The 26,893-nt window shown below is 38.9% G+C and overlaps 2 protein-coding genes across 2 annotated transcripts; both read left to right on the top strand.

Annotated features, from left to right (window-relative positions):
- Positions 1 to 3,468: 3,468 nt before the first annotated feature.
- Positions 3,469 to 5,367, top strand: LOC122074666 (geraniol 8-hydroxylase-like). The gene is made up of 2 exons (XM_042639589.1): positions 3,469 to 4,430; positions 4,506 to 5,367. Exons 1-2 carry the CDS (start codon positions 3,537 to 3,539, stop codon positions 5,130 to 5,132), a joined length of 1,521 nt encoding a protein of 506 aa, XP_042495523.1. The 5' UTR covers positions 3,469 to 3,536; the 3' UTR covers positions 5,133 to 5,367.
- A 16,267-nt stretch (positions 5,368 to 21,634) lies between these two features.
- Positions 21,635 to 23,892, top strand: LOC122073059 (geraniol 8-hydroxylase-like). Its single transcript, XM_042637568.1, has 2 exons — positions 21,635 to 22,891; positions 22,975 to 23,892. Exons 1-2 carry the CDS (start codon positions 21,650 to 21,652, stop codon positions 23,590 to 23,592), a joined length of 1,860 nt encoding a protein of 619 aa, XP_042493502.1. The 5' UTR covers positions 21,635 to 21,649; the 3' UTR covers positions 23,593 to 23,892.
- Positions 23,893 to 26,893: the final 3,001 nt, after the last annotated feature.

Genomic DNA, 26,893 nt, shown 5'->3' with positions numbered 1-26,893 from the left:
GTCGATCCCAAATCAATATAGTATAGGTATCAACTCAGACCAAAACCGATGACTAAATAAATCCTTGATTGGTTGTGCTTTTCTTCATTTATTTTCCATAAAAAAATATTGATAAAATGAAAACCCTATTTCCAGTTGATGGGTCCAGGTAGACCGTCTGGTTAGCCATGTCTTCCTGATTTAAGTGTATACCAATCTCTTGGTTATACATGACAAATAAGTACATTTGAGCATGGCTGAGTGTGGTGAAGAATCAGGCCATATGATGGGGTGAGGTTAGGGGTGTCAACTGGTTGGGATGAGTCGGTCTCGATCGGGCCTAGTGAGGTTTGGCCAAATTTTAAGGCTGCATTGTGAACGTCTGTTTAGTTAAACGGGCTTAGTTAGGGTGGACATGATACGATTTATAATCAACTTGGTCGGTCGCAGGCTATAATCAGGCTGCTATAAATGGACATTAACTGGGCCTTAGTCGGGCTGTAGTCCTATTTATCTCTGAACAAGTTTTGCACTAATCGAAGTACTCAAGTTGACAAGTCTCAAGCATATCCTCCAACCCACCATTAATTCACCGCCACAATTACATAAATTTCATTTTAACATTTTTATTTCCTATTGTTAAATACAATTGGACTTTTGCTTTACTACTCAATTTTATTGGTGGAAAAATGGAAATTTCAAATAGTATTAAAAGGCTTGGGCCAGTTTGGGATTAAAGGTGTCGATTCAAGTCGGACTCATACATGTGTTAGGCCAATCAGACGTTGGTCAGGCTAGGTGGTTGTACCATGTACTACCTATTTATAAAATAAATAATAAACATGATTAAAATATCAAACCGATTCAAATCAAATCATAAACATGTCGGGTTTAAGTGCGGGTTTGAAATTGACACCATTAAGTGAGTTCTTACATAGGTGCCAAGAGTACCAATGGTTAAGATATCATAAATATTTTGAGAAAAAAAATAAATTTCAAGTGTGTCTAGACCTCTATGTGTTAAAATGAGAACGGCAAAAAAATGTTGTTCGGTATAGGCGTGTTCTAAATGGATCAAAATTTGAACGGGATAATCAAAAATACGATCAAATATGGTAGAAATGGAAAAAAATCGAAAACGGATGGTACGCGTTTTAAACGTTTAAATTTAAATATACATACATATTCAATCACTTACCCCAAATACATGCATAAATTGGTAAATAATTACTTAAATACTTGCATAATACTGAAAACAAATGTAGATAATATTCATATTTCAAACTAAATTCAAACCTATACCCCAAAAGCTTTCCACTTGTTGAATTTTGAACCTTTCCCAATTTCCATCCATCAGGAGTGGGGATGGGAAGAAAAATGGTAAAAGTAAAAGTGTATAAAGGATTTGCAATCCCTTTAAAATATTAAACGCAGATCATGTACTCCTTAGGTAAACTATTTGATTTGAAGAATAATATTTGTAAATGTCGGGTTTTGAAATCAGTGTACCACAACATTATTTTTGTATGAAATAGTTTAAAGGAGAAAATTCAAGCACATACACTGGAGTCGAAAGAGAGAGAGAGAGAAAAAAAGCCCTGACCTGAGTTTCTTCTGTTCACTGTTAGGAGAGAAGATGAGCGGAGTGAGACTTCGCAGTGGCAATGTACAGCGGAAAACGGCAGCGGACAGAGGACAGCGGAGCGGACAATGGCAGCGGACAGCGAAGATGCTCGCCGTTGTAAGAGGCCGGCGGACAACGGCAGCGGACAGCGAAGTTGCTCACTGTTGGGAGAGAAGATAGACGGATTGAGGGAAAAAAATCGTCTACAATTCCGATCTCGTATAACTCCGTGCAATACCACCTTCAGACAGTGACACGTGTATTGATACCAATACAATGGTCCAGATCTGATTTAAATGCCTCTTCACTGATTTAATGTTTTATTAGTTGTACTAGATCTGGACCATTGTATTGGTATCAATACACGTGTCACTGCCTGAAGGTGATATTGCACGGAATTGTACGAGATCGGAATTGCAGACGATTTCAACCCCGGATTGAGAGGCCAGAGGACAATGGACAGTGAAGATGCGAAGAAAGGGGAGAGTCGGAGTCTCTCGGAGACGAACAAAGCTCGGGCCAATTAGGGTGAATCGTGCAAAGTAGGGTTTTCCCCTCTTTTTTTATTTTTTATAATTTTCTTATCCATTTTTTTTAAGTTTAAAAAAGGGATTCATGTTCTAAACACATTTAACGGCCCGTTTGATAACGTTTCTGTCATTTCTGTTTCAAGAGACGGCAGAAACATAAATTTCTGTTTCTAGAAACAGAAACGGAATTAAAAGTGTTTGATAAGTCATGTTTTTAGAAGTCAATAGTAACTAGTGAAAGAATGACCACAAGTCGTTTCCAGAAACGGCGAAACAAGTTCACCTGGGTCGTTTCTTAGACCATAAATAAGTAAAAATTTCTATTTCTATTTATGAAAATAAGTGAAACGAAACAGTTTTATCAAACGCTTTTTACTCCATTTCTGCTGTTTCTGGAAACAGAAATGGTAGAAACACGTTCTTAAAACGTTATCAAACGGGTCTTAAAACATCAACTTGTGCCGTTCCCATTTTTTACCGGCTTACTGTGGAGAGTTCAGAAATTGAGTTTAAAAGGGCAAAAAAAACAGACTGACGTTTTAAACGTAAATTAACTAACAAGGATCTAGACCTTAGAAGAAAAGTTTCATTTAGATGTGGGTTTGTGAATCTGTCACATATGCTGACTTTCAACATAATTTTTTCAATGAAAAAATGTGTAAGAAGCTTGAAATGATACATTTCCATGGCGAATGACAACCTTTCAAATCAAATATGCATTGGCAACTTTCGCACGTAACTTCAAGTTTTTCTACCCACGGGTGCGCTTCCCTGACATTATTGTTGCATGCATACGTCATATGTTTTGAAAAAATAAAATGGGCTACTACCCAAGGATGGAATGAAAACTAGTTCATCTTTTTTCCACTCTTGAATTCCATCCTTCTTTTTACCGAAAAAAAATTCCATCCTTCTTCAGCATTTTTAGACGATGGTTTTTTTGGTCTCAAATCCATACTCTTTCCAAGTGCTACTCAGGAATTCTTTTTTTTTTTGGTGGAAAGTGCTACTCAGGAATTCAGGATCTTGTACAAGAACCCTTGTTCGTACGGATTGATCATTATAAATGGAATTGACACTCATGCTTTTCTATCAGGAAAAAAAAAAAAAATTCATACTTTGAATCGAGTCCGGACGAGTCTCCTAAGTCACCTTCTTGTAGCAGGAGAGTAACTATGCGGGTAAGCAGCAGATACGTGGAACCCCATGATCAACGTGAAATTCGTCTATAATCATTGCATTTCAGAGATAATTGAATCGACTTCTATTCAAACATTATGAATTATTTTAATTTTTATTCATCCACTTGCTTAAAGGATTTTGACATTTTCCTATAGCCATGCTATTTATAGACTTATCATCTGAAGAATAGCGGAAGCGCAAAACCAGAAAGAGAGAATAACATGCACTTCTTCACTTTGGTGTTAGGTCTCTTGTTGGTCCTGTGGAGTCTGCGGGCATGGATGTACGCCCTTATCTTTGGCAAGAGCCATAAAAATCTGCCACCAGGCCCTGTCCCTCTTCCCATCGTTGGGAACATCTTCGAACTCGGTAACAAGCCCAACGAGTCGCTCGCTCTACTTGCTAAGACCTATGGCCCACTCATGACTCTCAAGCTAGGTCGTGTCACGACCATCGTTGCTTCCTCTGCCACAATGGCCAAAGAGGTCCTCCAAACCCACGATCAGGCTCTCGCCGGTCGAACCGTCGTGGATGCAGTTCGTGCGCTGAACTACAACCAGGGATCCATAGCCTGGCTTCCTCCCTCCTCCCAGTGGCGAAACCTACGTAAGCTCTGCAACAATCAGATTTTCACCGCCCATAGGCTCGACGCCAGCCAGTCCCTGCGGCGCCAGAAGATGCGGGAGCTCCTCGCTCATGTTCGGGAAAGTGCCCAAGTTGGTCGAGCCATTGACATTGGTCAGGCCGCATTCACCACGTCCCTTAACCTGCTATCGAAAACCACTTTCTCCATCGACTTGGCCGGTCCAGAATCAGAGTCCGCACAGGACTTTAAAGAGTTGATCCGGAGAATTATGGAAGAGGCAGGAAGGCCAAATCTCTCGGATTACTTCCCTGTATTAAGACCGTTAGACCTGCAAGGTGTGAAGCGCCGTATGACGATTCATATGAGAAAACTACACAAACTGTTCGACGAAATGATCGACCAACGATTGAACTCCAGAGCATCACTTACTTCTCTTTCCGCAAGGAACAATGATCTACTAGATCTCTTGCTCGATCATGTCCAAGACAGTTCAGAATTCGGCCGCTCTGATATCAAATCGTTGTTTGTTGTAAGCACCCATTTCTCAAATTGACTCTCATTTGTTCTTTTTTCTCTAATTATATATCTTGTATGTAAATATCAGGACATATTTGCAGCAGGGACGGACACAACGTCAACAACATTAGAGTGGGCGATGGCGGAGCTACTTCATAAACCCGAATCAATGGCAAAGGTTCAATCAGAGCTCCAAGAAAACGTTGGTGAGGGAAAGCCAGTAGAGGAGACTGATGTAGGTCGGCTTCCTTACTTAAAAGCGGTGGTGAAGGAGACCTTCCGGATGCATCCACCAGTTCCGCTCTTGGTACCTCACAAAGCCGAAACTGGAGTGGAGATATCTGGGTTCACTGTGCCCAAGGATGCCCAAGTGCTGGTGAACGCGTGGGCTATTGTTCGAGATCCCAGCATATGGACGAACCCGAATACGTTCGTTCCTGAGAGGTTCTTGGGGTCGTCGGGGATTGATGTTAGAGGCCAAGACTTTGAGCTCATACCGTTCGGGGCTGGAAGAAGGATCTGTCCTGGGATGCCACTCGCGTTGCGAATGGTGCACCTGATGTTGGCTTCTCTTCTGCAATCGTTTGATTGGAAGATTGAAGGTGGGATGAGCCCTAAGGACATGGACATGACGGATAAGTTTGGGATCACCTTGCAGAAAGCTCTGCCCCTTAGAGCGATACCAATTGATCGAAGCGACACTTCGGTTCGGTGACAAGATGGTTTTCACGTGTTGCATGTTGTGTTATGTTAAGATAATCAGTATCCCGGGGATCGAATCCTGTCGTAAGTATTGTGTGAGTATGTATGTGTTTTTCTTATATATTTTGTAGTCTTTAAGAATTAGTCGAGGTGTGCATAAGTTGGCCCAAACATCTTTGGTAATCGGTATCCACCGCCTCTGATATTGGTATTATATAGAAACTGATATCGATCTTATTAAAACTCAATAAACGGAACCGCCTAGGTTTCTCCATGGTTTTAATTCGCTGTATCAGATTGGTTATCAGTCACCTTCAAAATCGATACAATATCTAAGGATGGACATGGATCGATCTGTATGTGACAGTTTTACTCTTTATTTAAATAATATGTTTTGTTTTAATTAAGAAAATTATCTTGTACCATCTTTAAATTTAAAATTTATGTCCCATAATACCTAAGTTTATTAATAATATCACGTATTTTCTTCATTCTCTAAATGAAATTAAACTTAAATAATCTATTCTGTTAGAGGAAAAAGCCAATTCAAGCTTGAGTTGCGGATTTAGGGGTTGAGTTTGACTAAAAATAGGAGATTCAAAGCAATTGCCATTCACTTGCAGGAAGTCTTTCATGGCCTCATGACTCCTATAAACCATAGTCAAGTATATTGATGGTGACATCATCTCTTTCACTGTGGCCGAGTCTGATGCCAGCTTCAACAACCTTTCCAGCAATGACGCAAAAGATCTACAAGAATTACAGCCTCTCATCCCTCATTTTCATGTATCAGGATCAGTCGACCCTGTTTCTGCAATTCAAGTCATGGTTTTCCCTAATTTTGGAATCTCCATCGGAATCAATCACGATTCAGCACTCAATCGTTGATGGAAGTCACCCACCCACTCCACTTCATGAAGATATTGGCTTCGATTTCTTGGTTAGAAGATGTAGGGAATGTAAGGGATGCATCTATATCAAATGAATCTATTCCATTATTGGGCAGGACTACTGTTATAATCCATTTTAAACATGTTTTCATTTTTTACCGTTTAAAACACATTTTACGGTATATTTCTGAAAAATACTTAAAAAAAACAGCAAACTTTAAGCATTCATGTTCTAAACATGTTAAACTCGTTCCGTTTTTATGGCGTTTTTTGAGACTTGATTTTTGAACATAATGTCTACTTAATTAACCATATATCTCTCCCAAACTCTGATCTACTTGATTCTTTCACTAACTTGAAGCTAACGTAATAGACTATATTTCTCATGATATTACATTTCACTCAAATTCAATTCACGGTCCCCGAAATTGTGGTATAAACTGACGTATTTGCTGAAAAATATTTCTAAAGTGATGACTCTTAACTCTAACTATATCACTTAGAGAGTGTTGACTATGTTGACAATAATGAACAACACCATAACCTAGTCACATTGCTCAATAAAACTTTGAGCATGTGTGGTGTATGAATTTAGAATTGGTGTTTGATGATATTCAATGATATGTCTTAAAACTTATAATGAGACATGTGATGTATAGGCATTAATGTTAGATATTGTAGTTGTTTTAAACACTAGATGCAGATATTCATATAATAATTCCTTAATTTATATGAGTATACTACCGTTTTTTTAGTCCCGTTGGTTTGAAATCTACACGTTTAAAACTTGTACTGTCTGTTTTCATATTTTTATCATTCTCTGTCTTTTTGACCATTTATTTGACCGTATCATTTGAAAAATTTTAATGTTTAAAATCTGTACCATTCGTTTTCGTTTTTTTGCCGTTTCCATTTTTGCTAACAATGGGCAGGACTGTGATCAAGGATTCCAAAGACATTGAGAAGACATACTTGAAGGATTTAGTGAGATTCATAGGGTCTGAATCAGAATTTGGAAAGATAAATTTAAAAGTGATAGATATAAAACTAGAACCCGATATGGTTCGAGCTACTTTTTGAGATTAATCCAACCAATTTTGGGAGCATCAAAGACTTGATCTTGAGCTTGACTGAAAAAGGAGATTCATTGGTACTTAGCAATGAAATATGGCCCAATTTCTAGTAAAAATAAGCTCAAATCAGAAAGGAACACTTCATTTCGTCAGGATCATATGGTTGGAAACTTCCTGCAAAATCCACTCTATCAAGTGCCTAATTCTTCTTCTTTTGTTTAAGTGTCTAATCCTTTTGTTGCAGGTTCGTTATCTTTATTAAAGATTCATATATGCTATTTTGCGGAAATATTACAGGAGGATGGTTGCAGGTACAAGAGAGGGAGGAAAAGGTGGAGAGACGGTTGGGTGTTGTGTTGGAAGAGTGTCCTAATTAATTTTTTGTGTTTTCAATCGATGGGAATGGATTGTTATATAGAGGGACATAACTGGTCAAAATGATTTATCTTTTCCAATTCTAAGCTAATGGCGTTATGCATGAGAGATGCAGTTGATATTATTAGCAAATGAGGGTGTTGTGCGATATAAATTTTAAATTTAGAAATGGCACAAGAATTATTATTATTATTATCTTTATCTCTAATCTGTACCTCTCCATCGTAGATTGGCATGATATCAGAACCGGTGGTTAATTATACCAATATGAGTCACTCGATACCAATACCTTAAACCATGCTTTCCAAAGTTTTTTCACGTGAAATATTTTATGGCTAAGAGGTCAAGTGCTTTAATGAAACTCACTATTTTTTATGTTAAAAATATATATATATATATATATATTCTCACTGTTCACTTAAGGACACAAAATTTCAGCTGTTGATTTATTTTATTTATTTATTTATTTTTAATTATTATTACCAGCTGTAAATACTTTCATCGCAAGTCTCATCCTTACTCTGACTTTCCGCTGCAACACCACCTTCGACACCCAAAGCCTTAACATCAATGGCAATACAAACAACGGTTCTCTTTAGAGCAACTGCTATCACGTACAGCTTATCCTAACCAGTAAGAGAGAGACCGCTGCAAGAGAGGCTGGACCCAGAGAGAGAGGACGGTGCACCGACATGGATGGTAGAGAGAGAGAGAGAGAGAGAGAATACGTGCATGGTAATGGATGGTTAAGATTATTCTACAAATAAATCTACAATTAATATTAAAATATGTGATGATAATTTTACAGCTCTCTCACGCTACTGCAACCCACTCATAATTTATTGGTTATATTAAAATTTTTAGTGGAAGTGGGAGTCGGAACTAGGAAATCCTAGTTGATCAATTGAATAGAGTTGATTGAAATACAATTATCCCATAGCCTCACCCCCACTTAATTGGGATAAAGTTTATTATTGTTATTGTTATTACTATATTTCATGTGTCACTTTTGATGTGATTCACAAAGATTTTGTGCTAGATTTCGCGTAGCTAGAAACCAGTTGAATAGGTTATATGGTACTAGAATTGACTTGATATTAATCACTCAAATAGGATAACGGATAAAAACTATAGGTGACCTTCAATGATGTTACCTTATGTAAGAAAGCATTTTTTCAGTCTTTAACAAATTGGTTTAATAGTCCCATTCAAGTTTTTTTTAGCTGTCATTGATGGAGTGGGATTCTTTCACAATAAGATTTTTCATTCAATCAGAAGCGCATTGTACTTCTATCTTCATCAAATTAGAAAAAGGGAAAAAGAATATTTCCTACCAAGTTGCATGCAGACAGCACTAGACATAGAACTATGTAAAATAATCGTCTTGTCCCTGAAATAAAAAAAATCATACCTCCATTGATGCCCCCGCAAGAGCTCTTGCGGGGGCCATGCCGCCTAAAAGTGATCTTCTACACTAAGATAATAGCAATAAACTTGAAATTACATGCTTTTTTTTTTTCTCCTATAGAAAATTAGATGCTCAACTTCCTTTATAATATGCATTAAAATAAATAAAATAAGATTTACACTCCCCTCCCTTGAATGTTTCATTTATTATATTCAGACCCCCTGCAAAGTTTGTAATTGCAAACGTACCATGTGGTGTTAACACTGTTATAATCAGATGTTAAATGTCTTTTTTACCCCCTTCGCCTTTGTTTAAGTATTACTCCCTCTAACCTAAATATGAAAAACAAAATCAAAAGTTAAAAGGGAAAAAAAAATAAAGCTAGCCGGTTCTTAATCTTCCTCTTTCAAAAATGAATTATATATATATTTTTTTCTGTGATTTACATATGGAGTTATCAGTTGGAGCCGACCTTGTTTGGATTTGAGTCCAAAAGGAGATGTGATGATAGAAGACAGAATTATACAATGGTTTTTTTTTTGGTAAAATTATACATTGTTTTGAGATTTTGGTTATTTGAATCCATTATGAATTTCTTGGGATTTTAGAAAACTTTTGCCTTGAAAAATTCGAACTGAAGATTTCAAGGATCCAATACATTAATTTGGTGAAAATCTTCCTGGTTTTTATTTTTTGAAGCATTTATAATACCTGACTTCAATCTTTTCTGTTTTGTTCCCTGCAACTGATTCTTTAAAGTTTTGATAGTAATGGGCTCTACCAAATAGAATTTTTAGAGAAACCCGAAAGGGATGATTTGGATTGGGACTTTTGAGGGAGAGTTTCAAGCACCTTAGAAGAACATCAAATAAATTTAACAAGGGAAACCATAATAAGAGAAACGAAACAAAATTTTTAGGGAAACTTACAAGTGGAATTTGTTTAGAGGGCTCAAACCCACCAGAAGAACGAACATGAACAACTTAAAATCTTGAAGAATCTAAAAAGTGGGATCGGTCGCCAAAATCATCAATGCTCTCTCCGATTTTTCAAGGAAGAAGATGAGAATAAGGGTCAATCTTCAAGACTTCAACAAGATGAACAAGAATCGATCACCAAAACCATCAATGCTCTCTCCTATTTCAGATATCAAAACCATATAGCGCAAAAACCCTAACTCTCCCATGGTTTCTCAAGGAAGAAGATGATAATAAGAGTTGAGGGCAAATAGGTCATCTCCATTAGACCAAGGGTATTTTGGGATTTAATGCAATTTTGTAACACATGATTCTTCACTTAACGGTTTCTTACTCACGATCAAGGTACGGTTGATAGAATCTACGAGTTAGGAGGGAAGAATTCGTAATTACAAATTTTGCAAGGGAGGGTTGTGTAATAGATGAAACATTCAGGGGAGGAGAGTGTAATTCTCCCATAAATTAATAATAGCAATACTAATAGGATCACGAGATCACCAATCGAATGGACCCCAAACGCATCTCTATTTTATTACCTATTCTAAAGGAATTTTTTTATTCCATAAAGGCCAATCAAACTTGATGTCTTATAGATATTTGACCATGGGTCCCTTAACATTTTGCAACAAATAAGTAAGAGATAGTCTTCGACGTCCCTGCTCAATCACAAGATTCAACTCAAAATGAGTTATCTTGATGGCACACTAAAGTTATTGAAAAATTAAAGATTACCGAAAAGGTGTATCAAATCGAGGAACATATAGAAATACATGAGAGAGTAAATGATGAAATTTTACACAAGATCAATCTAGATCATTTTTACAAATCCAATGATTAGAATTATTGAATAACCCTTCCATGTAGTCCAATTAGGTGTGCCCATCTCCTATATTTTCTAGACATGCTTGTCAAGATAATCTTTCGCCCGCCCTAGCTTCCATGGCCACCTTTCAAGTCAAACATGCATTGGCAACTTTGCGTTTCCCTAATATCATTGTTGCATGTAACATCTTCAATTCTTTCCATCATCGTCAAGCATTTTCAATATTATTTTAACAAAATTTCGTTTTCATCCACTCTCTGAATTGGATATTATTTTTTTCCGGACCTATACCAAAAGGAGAGTCTACGCTAGTACGCAGCAGACGCGTGCCAACCCATGTATTGAAACCTTATGAATTTTGTAAGTTTTTTATTCACCCACTTTCATTTTCTTCTCACTCCCTATCATGATTCTTTCGTTAGGGTGGAAGCAAAACCCTAAAGAGGACTTTGGGATTTTTCTGATCACGATATTTATAAAGGCCAGATCTTTCCTGGACCATGATCTCCAAGAAAGGATCCCGAATACATATTAATCTTTTTGTAAGTTTTTTATTCATCCCCCTTTCATTTTCTTCCCACTCCCTATCATGATTCTTCCGTTAGGGTGGAAGCAAAACCCTAAAAAGGACTTTGGGATTTTTCTAATCATGATATTTATAAAGGTCAGATCTTTTCTGGACCATGATCTCCAAGAAAGGATCCGAACACATATTAAGCTTATCATCAGAATAGCTGAATTAGAGAGAGAGAGAGAGAGAGATGGACTTCTTCACTTCGGTGTTAGGTTCCTTTTTGGTTCTGAGATGAAATAAAAGTGACCTTCAATTATGTTATTTCATATATAGTAAAAAAGCGATCTTTCAGAATTTAACAATGCTTCAAAAGGAAAATCAAGGTTTCCATTTTTTTTTTTCCAAGGCAAGTGGTTTCTGGGTGGACATAGGAGCCACTCCCAGACACAAGGCATGGCCTCTCAAGATGGCATATGTGTCATCCCGTGCCCCGTGTTTGGATGTGATATTTATGTACTATCCAAAAACTTTGTTCCTTTTTTTTTTCTTTTCTTTTAACTGTCATTGATAGAGTGAGATTCTTCAATTAGATTTTTCTGCCAAATCAAAAGATCATTTGTTTTTTAGGGCATTGTAAAATATCTTCTCCTTTTGCCTTCAGCCAAATAGAGAAAGAAAAAAGATTCTAATCAAACTGCGTGCAAAAAGTGCCAACCACAAAACCACAAAAAATGACCATCACACAAAACGAAAGAATCCCACTCCCATTGAATCATTGATGCCCTGTGCTTTTATTGCCCTTGTCGCAGCCTGAAAAATAGCAATAAACTTGAGATTACATGCTTGACTACCTATATATTGAACATTAAAATAAATAAAGGGCAAGGGAACGTTACTCACTAGTGCAAATACACATTAGCGTGCAGCCAATGGGAGGGTTGGCATGAGCATCTTCAACGTGGAGGTAACAAGGTCTGTTTTTTGCACCCATATATCTAAGTGTATACTTGTGCCAATGGGTAACATTCTAAATAAATAAAAGCAATACTAGGATAACCCCGAGGTCACTAATCCAATGGAACCCAAATTAGATGGGTCCACATGGTATCTCTATTTCATTGCTTGCCAATCCAATTAGTCTTATAGATGGTTGACCATAGGTAACCGTAACATTTTGTAATAAATAAGTAATGGATAGACTTCGAAGTCCCCCTGCTCAATCACGAGATTCAACTCAAAAAGAGTTAGATAGCACACTAAAATTAATGAAAATTTAAGGATTATCAAAAAGTGTATCAGATCGAGGGATGCAAGAACACACACAAGAGAGTAAATGATGGAATTTTACACAATGCCAATCCAAACTATTCTTTACAAATCCAATGGTTAGAGAGGTTGAATCACCCTTCCATGTACCCAATTAGGTGTGGCCATCCTCCTGTTCTTTCAAGACAAGCTTGTCAAGAGGAACTTTTGCCTTAAATTATTATTATTATTATTATTATTATTATTATTATTATTATTATTATTATATATATATATATATATATTTTTTATAGGTAAGGTGAAGAAATAGATAACAGCAAAGGTGTTGTTTTCCTTTTTATCCAAAAAAAAGGGAAAAAAAAAAAGAGAAAAAGATGTTATAAACATCGAATTTTGTCACCTTGAGAATTTCACGAATAGTGATGGTAGGAGTCTTCTTAAATTTCATTGTAAAGCTTAGACACAATAAGTTCTTGATTATCTAGATAGAATGACCACTTTTCTCTTGTGGTAGGTGCAACCACCAATTATTTCTAGTTTGCTCATCCAAACTTTGTAAACCAATGTGTTTCATCATCATAAACTATGTACTAAAAATTGGGGTGGAAATGGTTTGATTTAACCATTACTTTATGTGAATTATTGTCACACGCACCCTATACCATGGTTTGAGGAATCGAATCGAATCGAATTGGGTCTAAATCAGCCTTGATCGATCTCAATACTTGATTGAGACCATATTAGTGAATCGGTACCAATGAAGGGTAAAATAGTTCAAAAATGAATTTTTAATTAAAAGCATGGATATTTCTATTCGATCCTAATCGATTCAGAACGGTATCAAATTAATATCAACGTTGGCCAATCCCATTTCTGATACCAAATTCTTAAACCACGCCTTATACCGAGGCCCTCTTTTGAATATGTTTTTGGCCAAATCTTTACCCTCTATACCTTGTAATACATATCAAGACCTTCCCAACAACACTAGACTGCGAAAATTGGACCCATGGTTTAAGAGATGGGAATTTTCTAAGTTTGGGAATTATAACTTTAAAATGAAAAGGAGAAAAAAAAAAAAAGTCCGGGCACCCCTTCCTAGTTCATCTCGTGTTCCCTATTGACGCATGCCACTAGGTCGTGGAACACGAGCAGCACACCCTTGCCAAAAAAAACTATTAAAGTTTTGCTGACTGGGTCGTACCAACTTGACCCAGCTGAGCCGAGCCATGGCAAGCCTAAGCCAGCCCATGCCTCACTAGCTTACAACCAAACATGTTACTTGGTAAAGCTTGGGAACAGCCGGTCGGTATCAGGGAACAATCCCATCCTTGCATTCAAACATCATGACTCCGCCATAGACTCGTAGAGTTTCATGCCCGTCGTGACGACTGGCGAGTCATTTAGCTCACTTCGGTTATTAAGGGCCCATTTGATAATGTTGCGTTTCTGTCGTTTCTGCGTTGTCTTGTTCCCAGAAACGAAGAAACGGGGTAAAAAGCATTTGGCAATCATGTTTCGTTTCACTTGTTTTTAGAAGTAGAAATTGAAATTTATTTCTATTTATGGTCCAAGAAACGGCTCATGCGAAACAAGTCTCACTCGTTTTGCCGTTTCTTGAAATGACAAATCGAAGGGAAAAAAGACCCCAACCCTGACGTTTTTACCCAAATTTCACTCTGAGGTCTGTGAGAGTCTATCAACTGTGAAGAGAGGAGTACTCCTCTCATAGTACCGCCTACAAGTACCTCTGATGAAGAGCCACCCAGGCGAGTCTCATGACGCCTGAAGCTCCTGTGAACACTTGCGGTAGTCTTTTCACCTGCAGAGATTCCTTATACGGTGTTGCAAAGAAGATGTATCACTGACCTGTAAAGCTGGAAGCTTTAGGGCTACCAAAGAGGCAAATTTGAAGCTAAACATCTACCTCCTCTTCAAATTTTCAAAATCGTCGCGCGATTTCAAGCAGTGTCAAACGGTGCCTTCGGTTCCCCTGTGTTTGTTGCGCCTTTTCTCCATTCTCCTACAAGGCAGGAGATTCTTCTTTTAAACCTTATTGAAAACCTTAACATTTTTCTTTGGAAAGGGTAGGATATGGCAAGTTATCATATACTTTATTCAGAAAAAGGATGCCAAAGCATGTCTTATCAGATGGATTTTGCTTTTGCAGGAATTTGACCTAGAAATTTAGAATAAGAAAGGCAATGAAAATTTGGTTGCAGACCATTTGTCCCTGTTACCCAATTTTTTGATTGTGAATACTCCAGTTAATGAGCATTTTCTCGATGAACAACTCTTTGTAGCATCTAGTGATCCTTGGTTTGCAGATATTATAAATTTTTTAGTTACAGACAAGACTCCGGATCATTGGTCTTCCCAAGAGAAGTACCGTTTTCACTCATAGGTTAAGTATTTATTTTGGGATGATCCTTACCTTTTTAAATTATGCCATGACTAGATTATCTGGAGATGTATCCCTAATCATGAGCACCATTCTATTCTTTCTTTTTACCATGATTAGGCTTGTGGTGGCCATTTTGGGCCTACTAAGATTGCGGCTAAGGTATTGTAATATGGATTTTATTGGCCTAGTCACTTTAAGGACGCCTTTTGCTTATTGTAAGATTTGTCATTCTTGTCAGTATTTAGGAAAAATCAATAAAATGAACGTGATGCCTCTCAACCCAATCCTCGTGGTTGAGGTTTTTCATATTTGGGGAATTGATTTTATGGGCCCATTCCATAAGTCATGTGGATATGAATATATTTTGTTGGCTGTGGACTATGTGTCCAAAAGGATTGAGGTTCGTGCTTGTAAGAGTAAGACCAATGTCCATAAGGTGGTCATTCAATTCTTAAGGGAAAATATTTTTTTTCGATTTGGTACCCCTAGAGCTATCATTAGTGATAGGGGAAGCACTTTTGTAATAAATATTTTGAGGCTTTAGTGAAGAAGTATGAGATTACCCACAAGTTGGTTACTCCATACCACCCCCAAACCAGTGGACAGGTAGAAGTGTACAATAGATAGATCAAGTAGATTCTAGAGAAGACAGTTAACCCAAATCAAAAGGATTGGTCTAATCGTCTGTTGGATGCTTTGTGGACGTATAGGACTGTTTACAAGACCATACTTGGTCAATCCCCATACCGTTTGGTATATGGGAAAGCCTGCCACCTTCCTGATGAGTTAGAGCATCATGCCTTTTGGGCAATTAAGAAATTTGATTTTGATTTTTCTACCGCACAAGCTCATAGAGGTTTCCAACTATCTGAGTTGAAGGAATTACGAAATGATGCATATGATAGTGTAAAACTTTCTAAGGAAAAGACTAAAGCTTTTTATGATAGGCCCCTTGTTAGGAAATCTTTTTATACTTGGTGATAAAGTTTTGTTGTACAATTCTAGATTGTATATCTTTTAAGGAAAACTTCATTCTCGGTGGGAAGGTCCTTACCTTGTGCAAACAGTATTCCCCCATGGTGCCGTAGAGGTCATGAATTCATCCACTCGAAAATTTTTTAAAGTTAATAGACACCATCTAAAGCTATTCCTTGAGTTGTCTTCAATGCATGATGCAGAGGTCATGATTCTCCATGAGCCTCTTTATGATGATATTTGATCCCATTTGGTAACTTCCTCTCCTTTATCTTCTTGTTATTTTATCTTATCATTTTTTTTTCTTTTTTTGCATTGAGGACATTGCACAATTTAAGTAAGAGGGAGGGTTTGACTGTTTAGAACTTGAGGTTACTTTTAAGAGTTTTCCAGTGCTTTATACACACCATACCAAAAAAAAAAAAAAATTGAGATCTAGGACCCATCTTGGTACTATAATTCCTATTGAGAGAATGGTAATGAGTATATGTCTTGAAGTGAGACCTCACTTAAATGATTTAGAGATACTTGTCTGATAGTGTAGAACCATTTGTTAGTTGGTGTTCTTATTCTTAGGTTAGGAGTTAAGACTATTTTCTTGGTATGATATAAAATATATGATATGGATATGCAAAGAAAGTGAAAATTAGTCAAAAATTACAAAGTAAGTATAGAATTTTTAGGAGCTAGACAGAACACTGTGCTTTATGAAGCGGGGTGTTTTGATCAAACCTCTTAAGAAGGAACACTTCCGAAAAAAACTTAGCATCACTGTCTTTGTTGTCATATGCATAAAGTGAAGCTAGTTAGTAACTTGGGTTTCTGGTGTTTGATCCACCATGTTATTCAGGCCAAATGTAGTGGAGTAGAATGAGTTCTCTATTAAAAAAAATACCATTATGCCTTGTTGTTTATGATTGATCAACGCTCCAAAACCTTAGTTCCTGGTCCCTACCTTACAATGTGGTTTGCCTTAGGATTGGTCATGCTTTAGAAGATACAAAGGTCGGACCCCTATTTGAGATGTGTGATTGTTCCTAAAATCTAGATAAAGTATTAAAGTTCAAGTGTGGGGTTCCTCGGTTGATGTGCTCTAATTGAAAGATGGTGTGTATTTTATAGTTATTGGAAGCTTTAAATGATAATTTTTCAAGTTAATTTGAATTTTGGATGTATATTCATTGCAAACACCCACGAGACATTAATCGTCCACTAGGGTAACTTAGGGGTTTAAAGGCTTGTTGCACATACTAAATGCAACCGTGATTCCTACGAAAATGAGTTAGATTTTTTCTTTCGTTTCTTTATTTATTTATCTTGTTCGAGGACGAGCAAAAGTCAAGTATGGGTGGAATTTGATAAGTACAATAATGTGTGAAATCTTAGGGATATAAGTGTATATTTTGCCCCACTTTGGATAGTATTACTTCTGTTTTTCTGGTTTTTTTTTTTTTTTTTTTTTTTTTTTTATTTCCAACTCTACAAGAGAAAGTGCTTAAAGTGAATCAAAAATTGGTCCAAGCTTGAACTAACTTGTCCAAAGGTAGGACTCACTCATTGGTACCACATCCTCTCTCATACTAAATCTTGAAGATTATTCTCTTTCCTTGTCACCTCACAAGATCATGAAAATGCTATGCAGAGATTTCTTTCTGATTTAGTCAAGACTGCAAGATATTGATTAATATTGTAGGGAATGAATAGAATTTGTTAATTTTGAAAATAGATTCTTTATTTCCTCACACAATATCTCAGAGAATGAGGATTTTTACCAAGATTTAATTTCATTTTATTTTTTTTCTTTTTTTAAAGTAGACTTGTAGAAGGAATGAGGCAAGACCAAAGCCCTATAAAAGTCTCTTCCTCCCCCTCCTAGAAGAATTATTTCCCTTAGTTTATTTTCTAGTTTATGCTTAGTTCTCTTCTCTCTCTCCCTCTCTCCCTCTCTTTAGTTTTAGTTTTTCTTTATTTTTGCTTTAATTACTTTTGTAGTAGCTTTTTATTTCAATTAATGCAAGCACTATTTTATTTTTATTCAGTCTTTTATATTTATGATTTATGCAACTGAGTTGTAATTTTTAAAGTTATAGTTCTAGGCTTAGATCTAGGTGACAACATCACGAGCCATGGGGCATCTCTTTTTTTCAAGTTCAATTTTTTTTTTCAAGATTTGTTTTCTCTAGGCCTAGAAATCTCATATTTGGTTCATTCCAAATCTGGTTTTTAGGGTTTGCAGTATTTCAAATCACCCAAGCTTTCAAGTTCGAGCATTGATTCAGGTAGGTAGGTTTCTTCAATAGTCTTCTCTCCCCTCTCTCATTCCCTCTTCTGACTACCATTTCTTTCTTAATTTAGGATTTTAATTTCAATCATTATATTATTGCTTTCCCTTTCCCTCAAGGTTCATGGTTAGTGTATGTGTTGGCTTTGCCCCTCCTAGCCATAGAACCATCATTTTATTATTTTTATTTTAATTATCTCCCTTTTCCTAAAGCCAAGTAGAGTAACCTTTGTAAGAGTGACTCTCTGGTCAAGTAGGAAAACTCATATTATGATGCATCCATCGGGCTAAATAGAGAAACCTACTTGTGAGCCTCTCTCTAGCTTTATCCCCTTTCTTTTACTTTATTTTTATTTCAGTATTTTTTTCCTTCATTGCTTTTTAATTGCGTATGTTATTTATTTTCACTTATTTATTTATTTAATTTTAATTACGTGGCTTGCGTATTTAAATTCTTAGATGATGAATGGTTAAGACGTTATTTTAGATACATATGTTTAGGACGGTAGTTAGAATTAGATCACAACCATTAATCGGTTTATTTTCGCATTATTAAAAGAAGCCAAAAATAAAGTGACTGCTCTCGTTATGTTCAACTCGTAGTTACACTGATCTGTACGCTTACGGTTACATTTTAAATCCTAACAAACATGTTTAAACAATTGGCATTAACAAGGGAGGTATTTACAATAAAAAGGGGTGGGTGTGACCATCAAATATGCGGGCTGAGAGCATCCCATCTTGAATCACTTCTAATTCCTTCACAGAGGCAAAGGAGTGACCCTATTTACATATAGCAGCAACTAAGTGTCCACCTGGTCCCAAAATGATGGAAACCTTACAACAAGATTGGGAGATCGGTCAATGAAGATGGTGTAGTTGGATGTGGTGGTTTCAGGAAAGCTTGCAATAGCCTAAACATTGGAAGGGAAGTTGTTGTGCAGGGTTGGACGTTGTTGCTGGCCATCGGAAATCATAGTAATGAATACAACAAGGATCTGGCTCCTCTCCATAGAGCCGAAGGACTAGAGAGTGATCCTATGACTGGGAAGACTCAGGCACTTTGGTCCCTGGGCTCAATGGAGAGAAATCCTATCCATGTAGCAAAGGTGGAATAAATGCAGGGCAATTTGAGCTCAAATGGTTGAAATGGACGTATTATCCTCAAAATAAATACCTTAACCATTTGAAAAAAAAAAAAAAAAACTGGACAATAATTTTTTTAATTATATTTTATATATCATTTTCTGTGAGATGTTTATTTGTGTCAGATGGGTTGTTCATGCTAGCAGAAGTCTAGGGGTGTCAAATGGAGCGATTTTGGTTATTCGGTTCTGGTTCGATTTGCATTTTGATAAAGTGAGATCAAAATCGCAACAGATAGGAATAAGGTGAAATCAGAATCGTTTTCATCTATTTTCGGTTTTAGTGGTTTCCAATCGATTTTTGTTATTTGGTTCACAATTGATTTACATGCGGTGAATAGTATCGTTTAAGAAAATGATTTTGCATAGTGTGAATTCTACATATACTAAACTTCCTAAAGAGTAGAGATAATATACTTTTATTTTGCTAAAGACAATATACTTTCTATGTAAAAGACTACATAGAAAATAATTAATTAACTATGACCCTAGAAATTAGGAAATCAAGAGGTGTGATTGTGTGAAAGTGAAACTCCCTTCTCGGTTAGTACTTTATTTATTTTTTTCTTCCTTTTTTCGTAGAGACCCATCAAAATTCTAAACATTTAAGTCTTTAATACTAGGTGTCAGTTAACCATCGGTTTTCCGATTTTGAACCTAACCGAACGGGAATTATGGCCTATAAAATCAAAACCGGATCAATTTACTATACTACGGTTCAATTCAGTTATAACCGGTTGGTTTCGATTCCGATAAATGGTTTCCATTATATTTTGACACCCTTAAGTAGAACCCTATTACAGTTGTAATTGAGTTGACATTAATCACTTCATAAAATGAATACCAATAATCTTGAAATAACATGCTTAACTGCCTTAAGATTAAGCACTAAAAAAACTAACATAATCGTATAAAAGCAAAGCCGCCTAGGATGATCCCGAAATCAATTATCTATTGACCCTTAACTAGATAAGTTCACATTGAATTTTTTTTTTTTTTATTGTTTATTTTCAAGATATTTTTTTATTACATCTTTAATAAATTAAGGACCAATTTTTTCACCCGAACAGTCGAGGGAAAACCCCTTGACTAAGAAGTGCGAATGGTATTGAGAGAGTACTACAAAAGGAGAACGGTTATTATCACTTTCCTTCTCAAGAGGTAAATATTAAATGATTATAGATAGGTGTACTTCTCTTGTATCGTACAAAAACTTTCACCATAAATTAACAATGGATAGACCTCAAATTTCCTTGCGTAATTCAAAATTCAGCTCAAAAAGAGTACGCCCCTAGAACACTGAAGTTATTGAAAAACAGACTACCAAAAGGTCGTATGACAACCAATGGACACATGGATATATACAAGAGATAAAATGATGAAATTTTACACATGGTCAATCCATACTATTATCTACAAATCCAATGTTAGAATGGTTGAATCAGCTTTCCATGTCACCCAATGTTTTTTGTTTTGAGTAAAGAATTAAAATCGGATTAACCACAGGCAATGATGTTCACCAATTTTGCATATATGATCCAACCCATTACTATAAAATATACTTTTTAGCTGGTAATATTATTGTTGCTAAATCCACAATCTTTAGGCTATAAATACCGCCACTAAATTTCATTTTCCCTCTTGAGGATGCAAGAACCAAAGTCAAAAGAGAGGATAAGGATGAGAAAGAGGGTGATTGGCAAAAAAAAAAAAAAAAAAAAAAAGGGAAAAAGAAGAGAGGCAAATGGAAGGAAAAAAAAGAGAAAAGCGACAAATGCCAATTTTTTCGCATGAGCAGTACTTAAAAAATTCCTCTGCCTCCTCGCACCGGTGTGATAAGGTTCTGAATAGTTGAGAGTACCTTGGGATGTGTGTTAGACCCTCTCAGCCATCTCAATCCTCACTGTACTGTGGGGAGATAGAGAATGCTCTTATAGTCTATTATACTAAGACTTTATGTGTGGTGTAGAAGAAACATACACCTAATGAGATTAATGTACTTAAGTTTTCTAACAAGTTTCCCACCCCATTGGATCAAAACCCCAGGAAACAAACAGGGGGTAGTCTCTTTGAGATTGAAATTCCTTCTCCAATTTGCCAACTTGCCAATTTGCTAATTTGTCAATTTACTATCACTATTGATGATTATGAGAATAGAAAAGACAGCATGACAGAGAGTCGCCTATAGAACAACTTTTGAGAGTTTGGGTGTGGCTAAGGTGACACTGTCTGTAGTTGTAGAACGATCCAATGGTCCACTTGCGGGATTAAGGCCCTCCTAGGACACCGCGGTGGCTGAACTTTCTGTGCTGGGTATGCCCTGTTTTTATGGTTCTTCAATTCCATTTGCCATTAAATTTCACAGGTAAGATTATCAAATGATCCGGTTATATAATCAAATGATTGTAGCTTCAGTGGATTTAAACGCCGTATTTTCATGGCCCAGAAAAATAAGGATTGTATTTGTGCATGAGAGCGATAAGACAGAAAGATTTTTCCAGCCTGTCTGGAATGAAATTAAAAAGTCTGAATTGGATGGACGTATGCAAGGCTTGGTGGTTTCAGACATGCACCCAATATCTGGATCCTTTCAACCGTCGGATGCGTTGGATGCCACGTTGGAGAGGATTTTTTATTTTTCGTTTGCCTCACGTCCGCACAGACTCACATGGGACCTGATCCAGATATTATATCTAGCCTTATCATCGGAACAATGGAAGTGCAAAAACAGAGGCTGGAAACTCATGATGGAATTCTTCACCTTGGTGTTAGGTCTCTTGTTGGTGCTGTGGAGTCTGCGGGCATGGATCTCCGCACTCATCCCTGGCACAAGCCACAAACGGCTCCCACCAGGCCCCGTCCCTCTCCCCATCGTTGGGAGCCTCTTCGAACTTGGTAACAAACCCAACGAGTCGCTCGCCCGACTTGCTCAGACCTATGGTCCACTCATGACTCTCAAGCTCGGTCACGTAACGACCATCGTTGCTTCTACTGCCACGATGGCCAAAGAGATTCTCCAAACCCACGACCAGGCTCTCGCCGGTCGAATGGTCTTGGATGTTGTTAGGGCGCTGAACCACCACCAGGCGTCGGTTGTATGGCTCCCTCCCTACTCCCGATGGCGAAACCTTCGCAAGCTCTGCAACAATCAGATTTTTACCTCGCAGAGACTCAACGCGAGCGAATCGCTGCGTCGCCAGAAGATAGGGGAGCTTGTCGCTCATGTACGTGAAAGTGCGCAGATGGGTCGATCCGTTGACATTGGTCAGTTCGCATTCGCCACTTCCCTTAACCTCCTAGCTAATACCATGTTCTCCGTAGACCTCGCCCGTCCAGAATCAGAGACCGCACAGGATTTCAAAGCATTGGTGAGGAGAATTATGGAAGAAGTAGGAAAGCCAAATCTTTCGGATTATTTTCCTCTATTGAGACCATTAGACTTGCAAGGTATAAAACACCGGATGACGATTTATGTGGAAAGACTACACAAGGTGTTCGATGAAATCATCAACCAGCGATTGATCTCCAGAGCTTCACTTCCTTCCCCGGCTAGGTATAATGATCTACTAGATGTACTGCTCGACCAATTCCAAGATAGCAGTTCAGAATTTAGCCGTCACGATATCAAATCCTTGTTTGTGGTCGGTACCCATTTCTCAAATTTGTTCTAATTAGGTTATTTCTCTTCTTTGATTAATATATATATGTATACATACAATTTTAGGACATATTGGTAGCAGGAACAGACACGACCTCAACCACATTAGAGTGGGCGATGGCGGAGTTACTTCGTAACCCAGACTCGATGGGGAAGGTTCAATCGGAGCTCCAAGAAAAAGTTGGTGAGGTGAAATCAGTAGAGGAGAGTGATGTCGCTCGGCTCCCTTACTTACAAGCCGTGGTAAAGGAGACTTTCCGGTTGCACCCACCAGCTCCACTCTTGGTCCCTCACAAAGCGGAAACTGAGGTGGATATCTGTGGGTTCACTGTGCCGAAGGATGCCCAAGTGCTGGTGAACGTGTGGGCTATTGAGCGAGATCCCAGCATATGGACGAATCCAGATTCGTTTGTTCCTGAGAGGTTCTTGGAGTCGTCGGAGATTGATGTCAGAGGCCGAGACTTCGAGCTCATACCGTTCGGGGCTGGGAGAAGGATCTGTCCGGGGATGCCACTTGCGTTGTCGATGGTGCACCTGATGTTGGCTTCACTTCTTCATTCGTTTGACTGGAAGATTGAAGGTGGGATAGGCCCCAATGACATGGACATGGCCGATAAATTTGGGATCACCTTGCAGAAAGCTCTGCCCCTTAGAGCTATACCACTTGAGGCGACAGGGTCTTGACTCTTGACTCTTGACTCTTGACTCTTGAGGGTAATATAATTCATATTTTATCTGTGTTGAAAAGGAAATGATATTGTAGGAGTGTGGATGTTGTCCAGATCTATTCTCATTCGGGTTGATCTACCCAAATGAAATCTATCACAGAGTTGATTGTTAGATAGATTCCATCTATGCGGTTCAACTCTGCACATGAACCATTATTGTACGAAGAATTGATCCGCTCTCATATTATAGTGTACTCAGTTAAGAAATCGGTATCAAATGGACCGAATGGGGTGAATTGTATCAAAATTGGCAGGCTACGAATTCTCAGTCGATTCCCATATCAGCGGACAAAATAACAACAATCATCAATATATCTAATTTTTTAAAATAAAACCATGGATAGATCCATCTTATTCTTACTGATACAATGAGCAATGATTGTCTGTTGTGGGTGCGGCGAGCATCCAACGGCCGAGATGATATCGGCACGTGCCCTGATGTCATTCTGGCCATCAGATGCTCGTCATACCGCCGCACCCACGGTAGAGAATGTTTCCACCTGGTACAATTCGTATATATTTTTAATAAAAGTTGTCTATTCCCATTTATAATTAGGAGAGAGGGAGAGTGCATGGTAATGTCTCGAATATTGGCATAGATGTATAGACATTTCTGGAATGTGTGCTGATGCAGAAAAAATTGACCAGACGATTTTCCCTGCAGTACCTGGTGCTTTGGCCTATCTGCACAGAAGAGATGACAGGGGAGAGCCGGGCTGACCCGACGGGGGACTCTCTGATGCCTAAGTCAGATCTTTCCACAGCAGATGCTCAAGAGAGCTTTTCCAGTAAGAGAAGTGAGTGATCGATCCCCCTTGATGGAGGCTTACCTTGGTATTTATAGGTTGCTGATAGTGGGAGAGTGGGAGACGATTGTCAAGAGTCCTGTGTAGGCATGGAGTCCTCAAGGGGAGTGGCTCTGTCATTCTGGGAATATTCCCCTGAAATATTCCCCTCTTATCTCGGAAAGGCCAACCATGTGATGTCTATGATGACGTGTAGTGGATAGGGTCCTGTCCTTCTGAATAGGGATTACGTTCCTTGAATGTAGGGGTGGACGAAGACACGTCTCTGGAAACCTTGCCGTTGACGTCGGGCTGAGGTGACAGCACGACCTGATGGATGCCGAGGTGATAGCACGGCCAGATGGAGGCCGAGGTTGCAGCTCGGCCTGATGGAGGCCGAGGTTGCAACTCGGCCTGATGGAGGCTGAGGTTGCAACTCGGCCTGATGGAGGCCGAGGTTATAGCACGGCCAGATGGAGGCCGAGGTGACAGCACGTACTGATGGAGACTGAGGTGATAGCACGGCCAGATGGAGGTCAAGGTGAGAGCACGGCCGGATGTAGGCCGAGGTGGTAGCACGACCAGATGGAGGCCGAGGTAGTAGGTCAGTTCTTGCTCAGGTTTGCATACACGCTTCAGCCGTGCTGAGGAAGGTGACATATTTTGCCTCATCGCCAGCCCCCTACTCTAGTAGTTCGAATCGATCTGCTAGAGCATTTAATTCGATGTGAAATACGCTGCTTCACTTTCTCAGCCAAGGCTGCTCAACAGTTCGAGGGTGTGGCTATCGCATGTTCGAAGGCAAATGAAGCAAAGCGTCTTCATCCGGAGCCGCACAAGATCACAGGCCAACTGGGGATTGAGAAGAAAATGGCCAGATCTGAGGAGGCCCATGTCAACGATGTCAGGTTGATAACTGAAGAGCTGGAACAGGAGGTAGCTAAGCAGCTCAACGCCAACGGTAACTTGAAGGAGAATGACGCTCTCTAGGATGAGTTGTCCAGGACTCAAGGCGCTCGCAAGGAGGAGGACCTTGCAGCCAGGGTTGGCGAATTGGGAAGGCAACATTGGGCTGAGTTGGAGGCCAACGAGGTGGCTGAAACCCTAGGCCTATCAGAAGTGGTTGGATGACATTGACAAAGCTTCGTTTCAGGTCAGCTCGGACGATGCCATCTCGTTCATCCTGAGTAAGATGCCGGGCTACAATATGACGGACTATGAGTAGTGCGTTCCCGTCCCTGCTACTTTGGTGCAGCTCTACGGCTCAATCGAAGTTGGTGAAGAGGTGGTCCGACTTGAAGGATAGCCAAGTGAAGGGCTAGGCCGGTGGATCAGCCCCCCGAGATTAGCCTTGTACATATATATATTTATGTAGATGTTTCATTTGGTAGTGATGTACTTTGAGGGCTTTTTCCCCATTTTTGGTGAAAATTTATTTTGATGTTTTTACCTCTAGTATTCTTGTGCTTTTTTCTTTATTTTCATGTGCTTCGGGCGCGGATCAAAATGAGTAACTCGTTGGAAGAATAAGGACAAGTATAGCTGTCTGAGTGTGGCCTGTTTCCCTAGCCGAGCTCGGATTTGATCTTCCATGTCTAGCTTATGAACTCACAAGGCACTAAGCCTTGGACTAGCCATAGAGGTGCCGAGCTGGGGCTCAATCTATTGATATGCCTTGCGTTAAGGTCTTCAAGTCGTCAAACTAGGGTCTAGTATTGTGGTGCCGAGCTGGAGCTCGATCTTGGTAGCTACAGAGCTGGGGCCCGGTCTTTGTGCCTTACTGGTTAACGTCTTTTAGTCGCCAAACTTGGGTTTGATCTAGCAATGCCGAGCTGAAGCTCGATCTTAAATGTTTCCGAGCTGGGGCCTGGTCTTTATGCCTTACTGGTTAAGGTCTTTGAGTCGCCAGACTAGGGTCTGGTCTTGCGGTGCCGAGCTGGAGCTCAGTAATAGATGCTGTCGAGCTAGGGCCCGGTCTTTGTGCCTTACTGGTTAAGGTATTTGAGTCACCAGACTAGGGTCTGGTCTTGTGGTGCCGAGCTGGAGCTTGGTCTTAGATGCTGCAGAACTGGGGCTCGATCTTTGTGCTTTACTGGTTAAGGTCTTTGAGTAGCCAGACTAGGGTCTGGTATTGCGGTGCCAAGCTGAAGCTCGGTCTTAGATGCTGCTGAGCTAGGGCCAGGTCTTTATGCCTTACTGGTTAAGGTCTTTGAGTCGCCAGACTAGGGTTCGGTCTTGTGGTGCCGAGTTGGAGCTCGGTCTTAGATGCTGCCGAGCTGGGGCCCGGTCTTTGTGCCTTACTGGTTAAGGTCTTTGAGTCACAGACTAGGGTCTGGTCTTGTGGTGCTGAGCTGGAGCTTGATCTTGTATGCTACAGAGCAGTACTCAATCTTAGAAGAGTCAGATATTTGAGAGAAGCTTCATAGTATATTGATGTGTGGTATGCACTTAGGACAAATACATTGCTTCAAA

Source organism: Macadamia integrifolia, chromosome 3 (genome assembly GCF_013358625.1).
Source record: "Macadamia integrifolia cultivar HAES 741 chromosome 3, SCU_Mint_v3, whole genome shotgun sequence".
In the NCBI taxonomy this organism is placed as follows: Eukaryota; Viridiplantae; Streptophyta; class Magnoliopsida; order Proteales; family Proteaceae; genus Macadamia; species Macadamia integrifolia.
Note: the sequence above shows the minus strand (reverse complement) of the source record. Positions and strands in the feature narration are given on the sequence as shown.